The sequence below is a fragment of the Leptopilina heterotoma genome, unplaced genomic scaffold (assembly GCF_015476425.1).
Source record: "Leptopilina heterotoma isolate Lh14 unplaced genomic scaffold, ASM1547642v1 Lhet_68, whole genome shotgun sequence".
Classification (NCBI taxonomy): Eukaryota; Metazoa; Arthropoda; class Insecta; order Hymenoptera; family Figitidae; genus Leptopilina; species Leptopilina heterotoma.
In genome coordinates, this window is record NW_025111157.1 from 2,349,612 (window position 1) to 2,368,973 (window position 19,362).

General features: G+C 20.7%; 2 protein-coding genes across 2 annotated transcripts in view; one reads left to right on the forward strand and one right to left on the reverse strand.

The window, feature by feature from the left end:
- Positions 1 to 1,906: 1,906 nt before the first annotated feature.
- Positions 1,907 to 18,466, reverse strand: LOC122510368 (lipoamide acyltransferase component of branched-chain alpha-keto acid dehydrogenase complex, mitochondrial). Its single transcript, XM_043624962.1, has 5 exons — positions 17,917 to 18,466; positions 12,519 to 12,668; positions 9,270 to 9,798; positions 8,600 to 8,995; positions 1,907 to 2,338 (listed from the first exon to the last, which is right to left on the reverse strand). Coding segments are annotated over exons 1-5 (1,314 nt in total). The 5' UTR covers positions 17,919 to 18,466; the 3' UTR covers positions 1,907 to 2,101.
- The window catches only part of LOC122510369 (dehydrodolichyl diphosphate synthase complex subunit nus1), a 59,383-nt gene continuing 54,141 nt past the window's right edge, over positions 14,121 to 19,362 (forward strand). Inside the window, exon 1 of the mRNA XM_043624965.1 lies at positions 14,121 to 14,270. The gene's annotated coding sequence lies outside the window, so the exon portion shown is untranslated. The remainder of the gene's footprint in view (positions 14,271 to 19,362) is intronic.

The following is a 19,362-nucleotide window of genomic DNA, read 5'->3' on the forward strand; positions in this document are numbered from 1 at the left end:
CAAAGTCAGGGATTTTTAGTAAAAGTACTGGAAAAAATTGAATTTTTAAAATTCATGAGAAAACTCTGAATTTTAATGTTTTTTGTTTGCCTCGTAAACTATGAAATTACCACGAATTTTAATACAAAAACATTCAATTTTTTCTATTTCTGACAATAATTTCTTTTTAAATAACTTAATTTTTCAAAAAGTATCCTAAAATTATGACTTATAAATTATTTAATGAATAACTTTTACAATTTTCATAAAAACTAGATTGATAGAAGAATTTTAGTTAAAAATATTTTTAAAAAAATTGAATTTTGGAAAAGTTACAAACGATTCCAGAAATTCAAATTATTTTCAAAAATTATAAAAATTCTTCGCAAAATTTCAATTATGTTCAAAAATTTAAAAAAAAAATTCTCGTCAAAATTTCAATTATCTTTAAAAATAATAGAATTCTTCATCGAAATTCCATTATTTTTAAAAATTTTAATAAAATTCTTCGCAACATTTGACAAGAATTCACTTATTTTTTTTATTAATAAAATTTTGCACAGAAATTCAGTTATTTTTATAAACTTGAATAAAATTCGTTGAAAGAATTAAATTATTTTCAAAAGTAAAAAAAATCTTCGCAGAAATTGAATTATGTTTAAAAATTTTTTTTAAATTCTCATCAAAATTTCAATTATCTTTATAAACAATAAAATTCTTCATCAAAATTAAATTATTTTTAAAAATTTTAATCAAATTCTTTGCAAAATTTCACAGGAATTCAATTTTTAATAAATTTCTTTGAAATAATTCAATTATTTTCATAAGTAAATAAATTTTCACAGGAATTCAATTATTTGAAATATAAAATTTCATAAAATTTTTTCGAAAAATATCAATTATTTAAAAAAATTTAACAAAGTTCTTTTCAAGAATTCAATTATTTTTATAAATAATAAAATTCTTCACTGAAATTCAATTATTTTTATAAACTTGAATAAAATTCATTGCAAGAATTCAATTATTTTTTTTAATAATAAAATTCTTCACAAAAATTCAGTTATTTTTATAAACTTGAATAAAATTCGTTGGAAGAATTAAATTATTTTCAAAAGTAATAAAATTCTTCACAGAAATAATTCAATTATGTTCAAAAATTAAAAAAAAAATTCTTGTCAAAATTTCAAGTATCTTTATAAATAATAAAATTCTTCATCGAAATTCAATCATTTTGGAAAAATTTTAATAAAATTCTTGGCAAAATTTTAATTATTTTCATTAATCATTAATAATAAAACGCATCGCAGGATTTTAATTATTTTTGATACAATATTTTAATTAAATTCCCCGCAAAATGTAATTATTCTTAAAAATTTGATTAAAATTTGTCAAAAGAATTCAATTATTTAAAAATTTATTGACAATTTTAATGAACATTTAATCATTCAATAAATTATTTTTTTTTCAATTTAAATAATTGAATTTTTCCAGAATTTTCTAATAAAAAGTTATTTAAAAATGAATTACCAAATAATCGATTTATTATTTATGAAAATAATTGAAATACTGCAACGAATTTTATTACATTTTTTTTTAAATAAATGAATTTTTTTGAGAAATTTTACTATTTGTAAAAATAATTGAATTCTTGCAAAGGATTTTATTAGGATTTTTGTAAATAATTAATTTATTTTTGAAAAATTTTGTGATAATTTAAATTATTACAAAATATTTTTATAAGGCGTTGAATTTCAAAAAGGTTTGAATTTGAATGTTTTGAAGAATTTGAATTCCTACAGAAAAATAATAATGATTAAATAATATTTATTTAAAAAAAGAAGTTATTGATGTTTTTGAATAATTTTACAATTAAAGAAATTTGTAAATAAATGTAATAACACATTTTTTTTGAGTATCTAATAATTTTTAGAGTGAAACAGAATATTCTTTAGGGTCGCAGGGAAAAATTGAAAATTTTGTCCGGAAATCAGGGAAAATAATATTAAATATTTGTGGCAACTCTGGTTTTGCCTCTATTTTTTTTATTTGGAGAATGAAAGATTGATTTATGAGAGATAGAACTACAGAATCTAGACGTAAAAAATGTAACTAATTAAAAATATTACTTTCCTAAAGTAAGAAGTAGTGGATTTTCCACGTAATGTTTCCATTGATTGGAAAACTTTGCCATTGTTACACCATCCACAACTCGATGATCGGCAGACCAGCTAACTGACAGGAGATTGACAGCTATCACAGAATTCCCTTCGTCAAATCTCGGTAACTTTTGAATTTTTCCGACAGCTCCTATTACCAGCTGAGGCGATAAAACAACTGGCTTCATATATGTGCCACCAATCTGAAATTGAAAAATACAGTTTCATTTTTTAAATATTATGCATTTAGACAATATTTTCGTCCGTAATTCAAATTTTTAATAATTATTCAGAATATTTTCATTTTATTTATTCCAAAAATTGTTTTTTGAAAAGACCATTTTTTTTTTTTTTTGTTCAATTTATGATTGTGAAAAAAGTAAAGAGTTTCCCAATTTTTTTTTCTCTATACGTATTTAAATATTTCCTTCGTGGAAAAATATTTTTTTACAATTGGAAAAAAATGCTAGTGAAAAAAACTGTGCTTATCAAAACAAATCAATGTTTCGGTTGGAAAAAAAAAGAAAAAAAAACAGGAACAAATCGATTTAACGTGCGTGTAGAAAAAAAATCGTGTTGTATTAAATAACAATTTTAAGTCATTAGTAGAGGTAAGCCTTGGACATCGTTTATAGATCTAGAACTTGAATTTTATCGATTTTCCTTACTTTTCTTTCACGTTTTTTCAACGTAAAAAGAAACAAGACTTTTAATTTTGTCTTGTTCTTAATTTCTATAATTAAAAAAGATTAAAAATAAATAATGAATATAGTAATATTAATAATCATTTCGGTAATCTGTTCGTAGTTTGAAGTCAGTTATTTGCTTTTTAGTTTCATAACTTTTTTTAATAATTTTTTCTATTTAAATGTTTTAAATTTAAAAATTAATATTTTGAGAATCAGTCAATTATTAAGAACAATTTAATCAAAAAAATTTGAAAATAATTGAATTCTTTAAAAATTTTTACTTAAATCCTATTGAAAGTAATTGAATTTTCGAGAAGAATTTTTTTATTTATGAAAATATTTAAATGAATTTTTTTTAAATAATAGTCTTTTTAATAATTTTAATTGAAAATTTTGAAAAAAAATTGAACTTCACGAAGAATTTTACTAAGATTTTTAGAAAATAAATAATAAATTCATATCAGAATTTTATAACAATCTTTTAAAATAATTTAATTCAAGGAATTCATTTAAATACATTTGAAGGAATTGTATTAAACTATTTAGAATAATTGAATTCTTTTAAAAAATGTTTTTAATTTTTTGAATATCATCGATTTTTATTAATAATCGTAAATAATAATTTTATTATTAAATTTTATTCAAATTACTAGCATAAGATACGCGCGCAAGCGCGCGTGCATGTTCTAAATGCATTGTTGAATAATACACTTTTTTAATTATTTATATTTTTAACAATAAATGAACTTTACAGATTTAAAATTGAATTTTTTTTGAATAATTTAATTTTTGAAAAGCTATAAGGAACCGCAGAACTGCGATACACCATCTGGTGACAAAATATTTAACTAACGCAACGGGGTCGAATTTGACATTTTATATGGAATAATAGCAAAAAAGGACGCGCGCGAGCGCGCGTGCATTTTTATTTCAACGTTTTATTTAAAATAATTAAAATTTTATTTTTTTAAATGAATTTTAATTATTATGACATCATAATGTTTCAAATACATTTAAATAGTAATTTATTCAATTAAATGTAAACTCTTAATTATTTATTAACTGAATTGACGAAAATCAAAGTCAATTTTTGTTAAGGCATTAATAAGGAAGAATTACAAATTTTAGTTTGATTTTTTAATTTATTTTTATGCAAATGCGAGAAAAAAAAAACTGAAACAGTAAAACTTTGATTTTTAATCGTTTTTTCATTAAAAGATAACATAAAAATAAATTAAAAAATCTAACAAAAATATGTAATTCTTCCTTATTAATGCCCTATCAAAAATTGACTTTGATTTTTGATTTTCGTCAATTTAATTAATAAATAATTAAGTGTTTACATTTACCCCGAGAATTCGAAAACTCGAATTCTTATTCAGAAAAATAAAAAAAACTTTTTACCAAGTTGAATGAAAATCTATTAAAATTTGTTTAAGTTATTCAAGTTTTTACATTACTAATTTCGTAATGGTTGATTGTTTTTTATAAGATACATTATCAGTCAACTGGTTGATTTACTATACGTCTACGAATAATTTGTTTTCAGTTTTTCCATCCCTTAAGACAGTAGTACACTGTAAAAAATTTCGGAAATTTTTCCAAACTTTTGCATGGGAATTTTCCTAAAACGTGTTTAGAAAAAATTTTTTCCCAAAAAAATGGTAATTTTTCTGAGTGTTTGGAAATTTTTCGATACGAATTGAAATTTTTCTAAATTCTGTTGGGAAAGGGATTTTTCTAAACGTTTTAAGGAATATTTACAAATTTTTAGGAATTTTCCTAAATCTTTAAAGGAATTTTTCCAAATTGTGGGAAATTTTTATACTTTTTATGTGAATTTGCTTCCTCAATTTTTTTGGGAAAATTTCCAAAATTTTTTTTACAGTGTATGCTTGAAATAACTTGTTTCTTAAACCTCGCTTAACTACAGAGGTGTTTACATTTGCCCCGAATTTTAGGAAAATTTCAACATCTCGGGGTAAATGTAAACATTCAGTTTTAGGCGATTCAGGTGCATCAATATTTTTTTGTACCTCATAAAATTTTTCTAGGGAAGTAAAGTAACAAGTTCATGCAAAAGAAATCCGTCCGTTTTACCTTTTAACAAAAAAAAACTAACGTTTTTTGTGAAAAATAGATATTCCGTTTACATTATTACCCCAAATGACCCTATTCCTTTAAAGAATTTTATTAATATTTGAAAATAATTAAATTTACGTAAATAATTTTATTGATTTTCAAAGTTTATTGAATTCCTGGAAAGAATTTTATTAATATTTGAAAATAATTGAATTCCTGTGAAGAATTTTATTAATTTTAGAAAATAATTGTATTTTTGTGAGGAATTTTATTAATTGTTGAAAATAATTGAATTCTTTCCAGGAAATTTATTATATTTGTGAAAATGTAATTGAATTCTTGAATAAAAAAAATTAGTAAAATCTTCACAGAAATTCAATTAATTGTAAAAATAAAAAAATGAATAAATAAATAATTATAGAAATTTTTTCGAAATATTTCAATTATTTTCTAAAATTAGTAAAATTATTCGTAAGAATTAAATTATTTGCTCAAAATTCAATTATTTTTCTAAAATCTGTAAAATTATTCTAAAATATTTGCAAGAATTCAATGATTTTGAATACATTAATTTTAAAATTATAAAAATATTGAAAAAGAAAAATGAATTGTTTTATGTTTTCATACAATTTTTCGAAATAATCAAATTTTTTTCTAAAATTTTAAAGTAATTTTTTTTTGCAAAAGTTCGCAATATTTTTTAATAAAATTTTAATATAATTTCATGAATGAATTCAATTTTTTTAAAAACTTTTATAATATTTCTCGAAAGAAATAGAATTATTTTTTACAATTTCAATAAATCCTTCAAAACAATTCAATTTTTTAAAATTTTTAATAAAATTCATTCAAATAACTCAATTACTTTCGAAAATTAATAAAATTCTTCTCAGGAATTCAGTTATTTTCAAAATACAGTTTTAGTAAACTTGTGAATGATCAAATATTTAATTATAATTATTACCTGACACAATAATTTTAAAAAGTTGAAAAAAATTGTTTCTTTAATTCATTTATTTTGAAAATTTTCATTTAAAATTATTTTAGAAAAATTACATTTTTTTTATAAAAGATTTTATAGAGATTCTCCAAAAAAATGTAATTATTTAGAAAAATTCTAATAAAATTATATAAAAGAATTTAATTTTCAATGAATAATTTTAATAAAAGTTTAATTGTAAATTGATTATACTCAATAAATAAAGGAATTTTTTGTTAGAATTCAATTACTTTAATTGTTTTCCAATTATTTTAATGAAATTCCTTGAAAGAAATTGTTAATAAATTTTAATCACTTTAAAAAATTCCAATTAAAATTATTAAAGAAATTCAATTATTCAAAAAAAAAAAAAAAAAAAAAAAAAAATTGAAAATAATTCTTCAAAGAAATTTAATTAGGGTTTTAAACATTTTTTTAATTTTAATTTAATAATTCTTTGCGAGAATTTAATTACTGAATAATAAAATTTTTTGAAGGAATTGAATTATTCTGAAATTTTTTGCAAGAATTCAATGATTTTCAATACATTAATTTTAATGGAAATAATAAAAAATATTGAAAAAGAAAATAATTAAAAAAGTTGGGAAACAAAAAAGTAACTAACAACCAACTTCATACTGCGAACAGAACGAATGAAAAACCACAGAGATTAATATAGTTAATAATTGATAGAAAATTAAATTTTTCTCAACAATTTTATTAGAGTTTTCGTAAATAATTAAAATTATTTGAAAAGTTTCTTTAAATTTCTTGAAAATATAATGTAGTTTTTTGAAATAATTTTAATTGAAAATTATGAAAATAATTTAATTTTTATAACTCAAAAGTTTTATCAAAACTTTTGAGAATAATTGAATTTCTGAGGAAAATTTTATTTCATTTTTTAAAAATAATTGAATCGGTTGGAGAAATTTTATTGAAATCCTATTGAAAGTAATTGAATTCCTGTGAAGAATTTTATTATATTTATAATAAATAATTGAATTCATGCAAAGAATTTTACTATTTATACAAATAATTGAATTGTTTTGAAAAATTTATTAAAAATTTTAGAAAATAATTGAATTTTTTCGAAAAAATTGATGAAAAATTTTATTGAAAATAATTGAATTTTATTATTTATAAAAATAATTGAATTCTTGAGAAGAATTTTACTATTTATACAAATAATTTAATTGTTTTGAAGAATTTATTAAAATTTTAGAAAATAATTAAATTTTTCGAAAAATTGTATTAAAAATAATTGAATTCCTAACAAAAATTTTATTATTTATGAAAATAATTAAATTTTTTTAAAAATAATCGTTTCTGTTAATAATTATAATTAAAAACATTTGATTATAATTTTTATCAAAATTATATTGAAAATAATTTTATTAAAACTTTTTTTTTTATTTATTCTATGAATTCAAGGAATTCAATTATAAAATTTTATTAAAATTATTGAAACTAAATTAAATTCTTTTGAAAAATTTTGCTAGAATTTTCGTAAATATAAATTAAATTTTTTGAAGAATTCGTTAAATTTTTTCAAAAATAATGTAGTTTTAAAAATAATTTTGATTGAAGGTTTTGAAAATAATTGAATTTTATGAAGAATTTTACTTTTTACAAAAATAATTGAATTATTCCAAAGATTTTTATTATTTACAAAAATAATGGAATTTTTGCGAAGAATTTTAGTGTTTATAAAAATAATTGAATAATTCCTGAGACGAATTTTATTATTTATGAAAATAATTGAATTCTTGTGAAGAATTTTATTAACATTTTTGAAACTAATTGAATTTTTTTCGAAAAATTTGATAAAAAATTGTATTAAAAATAATTTAAATTCTAAGAAGAATTTTATTATTTTTGAAAATAATTAAAAAATTTTTTAAATAATCGTTTTTGTTAACAATTATAATTAAACATTTGTTTATAATTTTTATTAAAAATTGTATTGAAAATAATGTTATTGCAATTTTTTTTAATAATTTAATTCAAGGAATTCAATTATATAATTTTATTAGAATTATTGGTAGTAAATTAAATTCTTTTGAAGAATTTTGTTAGAATTTTCATAAATTAATTACATTTTTTGAAGAATTCCTTTAATTTTTTTTTAAATAATTAAGTTTTTTAAAATAATTTTGATTGGATATTTTAAAAATAATTTGAATTTTATAAAGAATTTTACTATTTATAAAAATAATTGAATTATTTTTGTGAAGAATTTTATTATTTTTAAAAATAATTGAATTTTTGCAAAGAATTTTACTATTTATAAAAATAATTGAATTATTCTTGTGAAAAATTTTATTGTTTATAAAAATAATTGAATTCTTGTGAAGAATTTTATTAAAATTTTTAAAAATAATAGACAATAATAATTAATTAGCAAATTTTAATAATTGTTATTTTCTTAATAAGAAAGAAAAACGATGACATTCAGACAAAGAATTTCTTAAAAATTTAATATAATTGTTATTTTTTTTAATATTGTATTTGAAATAATTCAAAAATTGATATTTGAGAATAAATTTTGTAAATTTGCATAATAATAATAAATTGAATACCAAATTTCGTAAACGTAACATTGAGCTGCGAAATATATTATTTTTCCATGAAATGAAAAATTTTAATTTCATAAAGTGGAATATTTAAGTAATTAGAATTTTTTTTTTTTTTGAGACTTTTTTTTAGCTTACTGTTCCAATATTAGACAAACAGAATGTCCCGGCAGATATGTCATTGAGAGGGATTGAGGATTTTTTGCCGAGCTCTTGTAGTCGATTCAATTCTTTGGCAATATCCACAATACTGAGATTCTGGACATTCTTTATATTTGGCACAACCAAGCCTTGAGGCGTATCCATTGCGATGCTTATATTGTGATGTTCGACCATTTTTACGGACTCTGACTCCTCGTCGAGCCAACCATTTAGATGAGGAAACTGCTTCAGGGCTTCTGATGCTGCTTTCACAAAAAAGGGCATGTAAGTTAAAGAGATTCCTTCTTTTTTCAAAGCATCTTTCACTTCCTCACGACAGCGGATCAGCTTTGTCACTTCACAATCGTCACTGTACGTAAAATGTGGAATGGTCTGCAAAAAAGAAAAAGGGTTTATCAAAGAGAATTTTTTTCCATTATCAAGAAACACAAAAAGCCTTTTCTCCCTTAGAATTTACTATTAAATAAATATGCAATATGCAAATTTCAATAATTTCTAAATTCAAAATTCAAAATTTCAATATTCAATTTAATATTTTGTTAAATATTAAATATTTTATTTATTTTATTTATTTTATTCATTTTATTCATTTTATTCATTTTATTCATTTTATTATAAATATTGACTACGTATTTTATTAAATTACCAAAGCTTTGGTCATTGTTTTCCACATGTGCTTGGCGTATCCCTTGATGGGAGCGACATTTCCCAAGAGTTTTTTCTCGCTGTCGGAAGAATTTTCTTGACGACATTTGATGTGAGCGAGAATGTCTTCTTTTAAAACACGTCCGTCTCTCCCAGTGGATGTTACGTCCTTTAAATTAATTTTATTTTCTAGAGCAATTCGCCTTACTGCTGGTGTGGCCAGTATCTTTCCAAAAAGACTTTCAGCACTACTCGTAATATCGTCTTCACTTGTGACAATCGAACTTTCTTCTATTTCCTGCTTTTTCTTGGACTCTTGGGTATTTTCCTCTTGGCTGAATTCATTGTCAAATTCCTCGACGAGTTCAATGTCTACCAGAGGATTTCCAACGAGAGCAATTTCGTCAATTTTATAATGCACAGCTTTAACTAGACCATCGTAACGACTCGTTATCGTTACAGATGCCTTGTCACTTTGTACCTCACAAATGTTATCGAATTGGGCCACCTTGTCACCAGCTTTCACGAACCTAAATAAAAACCATTATTTTAATCATTTGGATATTTTAAATGTATTATATTGAACTTTCAATTCTTTGAATTTGGTTTAATTATGTAGACAATTTAGTCAATTAAAAATTAAATTATTGCATTTGGCATTTAATTTAGTATTTCAATTACGTATTTAATTTAGAATTTCAATTACGTATTTAATTTCGTATTTACTTTAGTATTTTAATTACGTATTTAATTTCGTATTTACTTTAGTATTTAATTTCGAATTTAATTTAATTTTTAATTTCGAATTTAATTTACTATTTAATTTAGTATTTTAATTACGTATTTAATTTACTACTTAATTTACAGGCCTCGGATTGACTTTAACTTTAGCCAAAAAAATCGCTTTATTCGATTAAAAATAGAAAAAAAAGTCGAAAATGTCGTTTATTTAATTCATTGTTGTCACAAAAACTGTTATTTTGTATTTCCCTGATTCTTCACTGATTTCTAAATTCAATTATTCAAAACTCGAATAATTTTGCTAAATAAATATTTAAATACCTACTTCTTATTTCTTTTTTTACGGGAAATAAAATTTTAAAAATTTCAACTTTTGAAATTTATTAGTTTCTAAAAATTACAACTATTTTACGATTTGGATAAAATATTCCAAAAAAATTCAATTATTTAAACAAAATTTAATAAAATTCTACGCAAACCTTTAATTATTTTCATAAAATAATAAAAATTTCACTGGAATTCAATTATTTACGAAATTTTTTATTTTCTTTGCAATCATTCAACTATTTTCATGAATAATAAAATTTTTACAGAGAATTCAATTATTTTCGTAAATAATAAAATTCTTTTTAGAAATTCAATTATTTTCATAAACAAATAAAACTCGAATTGCAGAATTTCAATTATTTTTATTACAATTTTAATCGAATTCCTCGAAAAATGTAATTATTCGTAATTTTTTTAATATATATTATTAATTATTTTATTATTAAAAATATTTGTTTTAAGAAGAATTTTAGTTAAATACTCATAAACCTTCCAAAATTCAATTATTTTTTACAATTTTGAACTAAACTTCGTCTCTAAATAAATTATCTATATTAATTTTTAATAATTTTCTGAAAGTTCTTCAAGAATTCAATTATTTTAATACAAAAATTCAATTTTTTATAATAATTGAAATCGTCCATTTTTCTTTTTAAAGATGATTAACGTAGAATATTTTCAAAAATTTGAATAAAGAAATTCTTAAAATTAATTTTTGAAAAATATTTCTAAATAATTTTTGAAAGACAATATTTTTGCAATTATATACAAATTAAAATATATCCAAAAAATTGAAATTTAGTCAAATATTTTAAAAAGTAATTGAAATTTGGTAAAATCTTTGAAAAATAATTGAAATTTGTTAAAATCTTTTCAAAATGTAAGAATCATAAATAAATGAATATAAATAATTGAGTTTTTAAAAAATATAAAAAAAAATAATCAAATTTTTGAAGAACTTTAATAATAAATGGTTTCTCCAAAATTTTAATAAGTCTAAAAAAATAAATTTTTTTAAATTTTAATTTATTTTGTACGAAGGTAATTGAATCTTAAAAAATTATGATAAAACAAATCGAAGAATTAGTTTCTTATAAATATTGTAATGTAATTTTTCGAAAATAATTGAATTTCTAAAAAGAATTTTTGTATAATTTAAAAACAAACTAATTTTTTTTTGAAGAATTTTAATTACAAATTTTGAATATGATTATTTTCTCCAAAATGTTGAAAATAATTCTAAAAAATGTTAATGTTATTTTTTGTATGTATTTGAATTTTCGGAAATATATAATCAAAAATATTGAAAATAATTGAATTTTAAAAAATTAGACTGAAAAAATTCTGAGAATTAGTTTTTTCAAAAATATTATAATGTATTATTTTTACAACCTAATTTTCATTAACTTTCATTTTTATTAAATTTACACTTGAAGATTTTTCATTAAAATTTTTGAGAATTTAATAATTATTTACAAAAATTTTCAATTAAAATTCTTTAAAAGTTAATTTTCAAAAATTGTAATAAAATACTAAAAAAAAAATGATTTGTTTTTAATTAAATTTTACAAAAATTTCAATTATTCAAAATCTTTTTAATTGTACTATATTTTAAAAATTTAATTAGAAAAATTATTCAAAAATAACTTTTCAAAGATTTGTCTAACTTTTCACACTATAAAAATCGAAATAAGTTGCTTTTTATATTAAAAATGTGGTATTTTATTGCAAAATTTGAAAGAAAAGTAGAAAAGGTTGCATTATTCGAAAATAGTCGAAAAAAGACATAATATCCAAGGCCTGAATTTAGTATTTAATTTCGTATTTAATTTACTATTCAATTTAGTATTTAATTTCGTATTTAATTTACTTTTCAATTTAGTATTTAGTTTAAGTAGTACTTAATTTTGAATTTAATTTTCGTATTTAATTTACAATTTAATTTAGTATATTTTAATTACGTATTTAATTTAGTATTTAATTTAGTATTTAATTTCCAATTTAATTTCGAATTTAATTTAGTATTTAATTTAGTTCTTAATTTCAAATTTCATACTAAACGTAAGCTATACTAAAATTTGTTATTGCAAACCATAAAAAACGGAAAAAAGAAAATTTTATTCTGCTTTACCTGGGTCTCGAAAGGTATTGTATTTGTATTTGGAATTGTATCTTTATTTACCATTCTTTTACGGTAACCTCGCGGATTCCCTCGCCGATATCCGTTAATTTATATGGTACTATTTTTCCTTGTCTCAACGAAGACAAAACAATGAAACGGGAGCTTTTTGCAAAAGTGCTTTGAAGGCAACCGTAACGAGCTGCTCTGTGCCTGCAATAAAAAAAAGGAAAATGTCACAAATTTTCTTTTTCAAAGGAAATCCTCAACTTTATAAATTTTAATAAAACTATTTTAATCCACAATTTGAATTCACAATTGTGTTTTCAGGTTTTCTCTCCTGAGATACACAATTATTTTACATTCGAAAATTTTATACTTTCCCCAATAATGACAAGATAACCTTTAAATTTTTAAATATAAGTTTGTTAACTATTTCCTAGTCAATTTTAATTTCAATTTTATTTTTCATATTTTCATTTTATTTTCTATTTTCCATCAAATAAAGAGTTTTTGAATTTCAATTAATAGTAATTAATTAAATTTATTTAGGGGTAAATACTTAATACAACTTTGAGGGGGGTCAATTTATTGTTTACATTTCTATAGAAAAAAATGGCGCTAATACATGCAAAATATCTTAAAGGGGGGCAGGGGGGTCAAAAAACCTTATAAAAATAACCCCCCCCCCCTATTCGTATTGAACTTAATTATTTAATTTTCTAAATCTTTTTTATATCTTACCTGACATTTAATATAATTCTAAGATTGACTAATGTTTATTTAAAGAATTAGAATTTTATTTACCGAATTGTTTCTTTTAAACTTCTGAATTAATTTTAAATTCCCCGCGGTAAAAATTACGTATATAGAAAATTTTTATTTTGTCACATTGGCAACACTGTAAAAATCAGTTGATTCGAAAATACTTTTAAATCCAGTCGTGTTTTGGGAATTTCTCAAATTTTTATCATTTGTAGTCTAATAAAAGACTTATTCTTTCAATTTATTTCAAGTAAAATGGTTCAATGGAATATTTAATGTTTCTTTTCTAATTATAATAGTGTCTAAATAGTGGATTTCGGTTTGCAAAAAGTGTTTCATTGAAAAGTGATTTATTTGTAGGTTATGTTGACTAATTTGCAAAGTCGGCGCCCGGTTTAGTTAAATACGTTAAATACTAATGACTAAAGGTAAAATTTGAGTAAATTATTCAATATTTGTCTAAAATATGATATAGAGTGTAAGAATACGTCAATATTTATAGAAATAATTCTAATTCTTTGGATAAATGATAGGTGTAAATATTATGCAAATATGACGCCATTTTTGTTCGGAGTTTTAAACAATTGGCAAACTTTTTTAATAATTGTTCCAACAAACATTAACAGTTGAATATCACCACCACCCATTCTTTATCGTATTTTAGACTTTTTTAATTGTTTAAATTCAATTCATGAAATAGACGAAAATTTCGATCGGAAGATTAATGATCACGTGACTATTCACATGGTGTTCAAAATTTACTTGTCAATAAAATAATTTTATTTCTATTCTATTTTTTTCTAATTGTTTTCTTTTTATTTATTTTTTATTACATTAATTTTCATTCGAACGAAAGTCACGTAAAACAATAACAATAAAGAATTATTTCCCTTCGGTAGAAATAATTTTTTTCCTTTTTTGACATATAGTGTTGGAACAGTGAAGTGTATATAGTGCGGAAGATATATAGTGAAGCTTGAAGAGCAACAAACAACAATTCCTCTTGGGACAAGGATCTAGCCAGAAATAACATTGCATCTATGGATATTGGTAAAATATTATATTTTTTTATTGCTGAAATAAGCCATTGTTCTACAAATCTCGATTTATAAATCACAAAATATTTTTTGCCAAAAAGTATTATTGAATTTCGCGCAGAGATAGAAAGTATTTTTTCTGATTTTAATAGAAAAATATCAATTAAAATAAAGTCGAATTTTCAATACAGTATAAAATAAAAATCGCTCATGGAAAGAAATAATTTGACTAGATGCGTTAACATGGAATAATAGGTTGAATTTCATTGCGACAGGAAGTGGCAATGCGAATAAAGTAATCAAAAGTTTTTTTTTTTTTTGTCTTGTTGAAAAAGTTTGCAAATATCCATTAGGGCTCAAAACTATAGTTTCTCTCGTAAATTTAGATGAGTAACGAGTTCTTGCAAGAAAACTTTGTCATGTCACTTAGCAGGCTTGTGAAATTCGTATTTTATGAATAATTTCCCATTTCGTGAAATATGCAGATCTCTTGCAAATCAATAACTGTCATCCAATACGTACGTAGATGTGAGTACACGGGCAGTCATCAACAAAAAATTTTATTAAATTTTCTGTATAAAAATCGTCCATATATCTAACATTCTAGTTTCGTATTGTATATATATACACACGTTTATACTGAGTGAGTGAGAGAGGAGAGAATAAAAACAGTAGCGAGGAAAAAGAAAAGTATAAAAATAAAATACATACCAGCATAAAAACCTTGTTCTACAAGTAATATATTTTTTTAATTTCAAACACAAACAACATTTCATTTGATTTACATATAAAATGTTTGCATTATTTTACTGGAAAAAGTAATTTATTTTAATCCTCTAATTTTACGCTCGAACAAATTATTATTCGCAGTTGTTATATAAACGAAAAGTAGTTAAATTAAAAATAATTCACGATTTATTTTTAATTTTCAGCAAAGGCATTCTAGAAACGCAATTTAATAAATTCAGATTTTAATGCGTGAAAGCTGAGGTTTTAAATACTTTTACTAATTAAAATATACGAATTCATTTTAGGAAAAAAATAGAAAAAAATCTTTATAAATTCGATTTTTGCTAGAACAGGGTTACCAGGAAAATAAATTTTCAATTTACTGAATAATTGAATGTTTCTTAAAGTTAACTTCTCATAGAGAATTTTATAAATAGGTATTTAAATAATTAAATTCTTTTGACGAATTTTAATCCAATTTTTAAAAATAATAATCACATTTTTCGAGGAATTCGAATAAAATTGTAAGTAATTGAATTTTTGCAATGATTTTTATTATTTTTGTAAAATAATTGAATTCCCAAAAGGAATTTTGTTTATTTATAAAAATAATTAAATCCCTGTAAAAAATTTTATTTCCTTATGAAACTAAATTGAATTATTGCAAAGAAATTTATAAAAAAAAGTTGTAAATAATTAAATTCCTGTAGAGTTTTTCTTTTTGAAAATTTTATTCAAATAGTTGATAAGAAAAATCATTAAATTGAGGAAATTTTTTGAAAATAATTGAAATTTTGCCAAGAATTTTATTTTTGAAAATAATTAAATTCTTATAAATAATTGTACAAAAATTTTTTAAAATAATTTAATTTCTACGAAGAATTTTATTATTTAGAAAAGAGATACATTTTTTAATCAAAGTATTTAATTACATTTTTTTCTTACAAAAATTTTTATTGAAATTTTTCAAAATAATAAAATTTTTGCAAAGTATTTTATTAAAATTCATTAAAATAATATTAAATTTCTGCGCAGAATTTTATTATTTATTAAAATAATTCAGTTCTCATAAATAATTTTATAAAATTTTTTTTTAAATTGAATTTTTGCTAAGCATTTTTTTTAAATTTTTTGAAATAGTTAAATACCTGCAAAAAATTTTTATAAATTATGAAGATAATTGAAATTTTGACAAGAATTTTATTATAATTTTTGAAAATAATTAAATTTTGAAGAAGAAATTTTTCAAAATAATCAAATTTCGGCAAAGTATTTTTTTAAAATTCATTAAAATAATTAAATTTCTGCGTTGAATTTTATATTAATTATTAAATTAATTTAGTTCTCATAAATAATTTTATAAAAATTTTCCAAAGTAATTGAATTTCTACGATAAGAATTTTGGTAAAATTCTTTAAAATAATTAAATTCTTGCAACAAATATTTTAAATTATGAAAATAATTGAAATCGTGTCAGGAATTTTATTAAAATTTTTGAAAATTATTGAATTTTGAAGAATTGTGCCAGAATTTTTCAAAAATAATTTAATTTCTACGAATAATTTTATTATTTAAAAAAAGAGATACATTTTTTCATCGTAGTATTTAATTAAATTTCTTTCTTACAAAAATTTTTATTAAAAAATTTTTCAAAATAATAAAATTTTTGCAAAGTATTTTATTAAAATTGAATAAAAATATTAAAATTCCTGCGTAGAATTTTATTAATTATTAAAATAATTCAGTTTTTATAAATAATTTTATAAAAATTTTTCAAAATAATTGAATTTCTGCGATAAGAATTTTTTTTTTAATTCTTTAAAATTAAATTCCATCAAAAAATTTGATAAATTATGAAAATAATTGAAATCTTGACAAGAATTTTATTAAAATTTTTGAAAATAATCGAATTTTGAAGAAGAATTTATTGTTCCAGAATTTTTCAATGTAATAAAATTTTTGCAAAGTATTTTATTAAAATTCAATAAAAATAATTAAATTCCTGCGCAGAATTTTATTAATTATTAAAATAATTCAATTCTCATAAATAATTTTAAAAAAAATTTTCAAAAGTATAACTGAATTTCTGTGAAGAATTTTTTTTTAAATTCTTTATACCTAATAATTAAATTCCTGCAAAAATTTTTATAAATTATGAAAATAATTATGAAATCTTGACAAGAATTTTATTAAAATTTTTTTAAATAATTGAATTTCGGAGATGAATTTAATTTTTATTAAAGATAATTGGAATTTTGAGGAAAATTTAAAAAAAAAATTTGAACATAATTGGATTTTTGCGATGAATTTTATTACTTTAAATAATTGTTTTTTTGCAATCATTTGTAACTTTTCCAAAATTCAATTTTTTTGGGGGGGTTTTTAAAAAAAATTCTACTATTAATTTATTATTTTGAATAATTAAATAAATATTTTTTAAAAAAAAATTTGACTAGTTTCCGAAGAATTTTAATTATTAAAATTTTAAATAGGAGAATTTTCTTTTGAATTCTAATAATTTAATTTCTACTTTTAATAAAAATTCCTGACTTTTCCTGACCTGTGGCAACCTTGTATAGAATTTATGTGACGCGCTTCGATAAAAAGTGGCTAAGAAGCAACAAATTTTAGGTTATGTTTGAAATTTTTCAAATAAAAATACACAAAGTGGATCAACTCTCAATATAAATCACCAGTTTAATTTTTCATTAGATCCAAAATATTCTCGATAAAAACTGATTTTATTTTTAAAAAGTGTATCAGAAAAACTCTTAATTAAGATAAAAATAACACAAACATAACCTTTAAAGTACTTTATACTTCGTTTACTTCCTAGGTACCTTTCTTCCGAGTGCGTGTCACATATGTACATAAATTAATGCTCTCAATTTACATGAAATGAAACTTGAATTAAATTAAATTAAACTTACATTTTTATTCTGTTTTTTTCGATTGCGTTAAAAGTTTCTTTAGAAAAATAATCCTATTTGAATATTATTAAATGTTTCATTTCACAAAATTCACTGCCATAATCAATCAATGTGAGTAGGTTTTAGTGACGAACACAGCGAATGGTCTCGAGTATTATACAAACTCCATTTGGGTGATGAATTTCTTATCATCTATAGAATATGAATGATGATTAAATGCCCGTACCAAGATTATAGAATATAGACACTAGAGTGCATTATTATATTGAACATAATGTGATTTTCACTTTCAGAAAAAACAAGAATTTATCACAAATTCACTTATAAATAACTAAAAAAAACTGTTAGACTTAATTTTTATTTGTTTCCTTTTCACGCGCGTGGTACATCGATATACTTATTAAGCGAGAATGTTTATTCAAAGAGAGACAACGACGACGTGTTTCAATCGAAATTACGCAATCGAGTCTGTAACCACACATATATAAGAAAGTTCCACATGGAATATTGAAAAAGAGTCGAAATCTACATTTCTTTATAAAACTGGTTTCCTTATATCGATTTTAGTCTCGAGAAAACTTTCAAAAATATTTTCCCGAAACAATAATAATATTATTATTATTATTATTATTAAAAGGGCTCGAAACAGTGAAAGTATTTAAAAATACGGTCTTTACGGACCAAAAAAGAAAAATTGCGGACCAATTACTGACAAAAATAAAACCAGTCCGAGTTCAATAAAAGAATATTTTACTTTTGAAACTATAAATTAAATTTTATCATAATTCTATAAAACATGAAGATGACCGAGTGATAAAAATCATTTACAATTCAATTATTATATACAAGAAATTTTTAACTAAAATTCTTCTTTAAATCGATTATTTTAAATAATTTTCGAAAAAGTTCTTTGACAATTTACAAATCCATTTCTTTACAATATTCAATTTTACGAAATTTCAATTATTCGTTAATTCTCTAATTAAATATATATTAGAAAATAAAAACTTAAAATAATAAAAAATTCAATTAAACTTTTTCAAAAAATTTAATTTCAAAATTCAAATATTTCTAAAAATTCACGCTATATTGATTTTAATATTCTATTATCTAAAAGTTGAACTGAAATTCATTCGGAAATCAAAATTTTTATTAGAAAGTTCTACAAGAATTCAATTATTTAAATACAAATAAAATGCAAATAAATAATTTATTTAATAATTGAATGTTTCTTAATATTGAATTCCCATTAAAAATTTTGTAAACAAATTTTTAAATAATTGAATTCTTTCGACGAATTTTAATAAAATTTTTAAGAATACAAATTACATTTTTCGAGGAATTCGATTAAAATTGTAATAAAAATAATTGAAATTCTAAAATTCGAGTTTTATTTGTTTATGAAAATAATTGAATTTCTAAAAAGAATTTTTATTAATTACGAAA

Bases quoted from the DNA above. Each gene is read 5' to 3' on its own strand.
- LOC122510368 (XM_043624962.1), bottom strand. The intron at 9,799-12,518 runs GTAAATAAAGAT...GTTTTTATTTAG, and splicing joins GAGGTTACCGTAAAAGAATG to GTTCGTGAAAGCTGGTGACA. The intron at 2,339-8,599 runs GTAAGCTAAAAA...TTTCAATTTCAG, and splicing joins GTTTGTCTAATATTGGAACA to ATTGGTGGCACATATATGAA.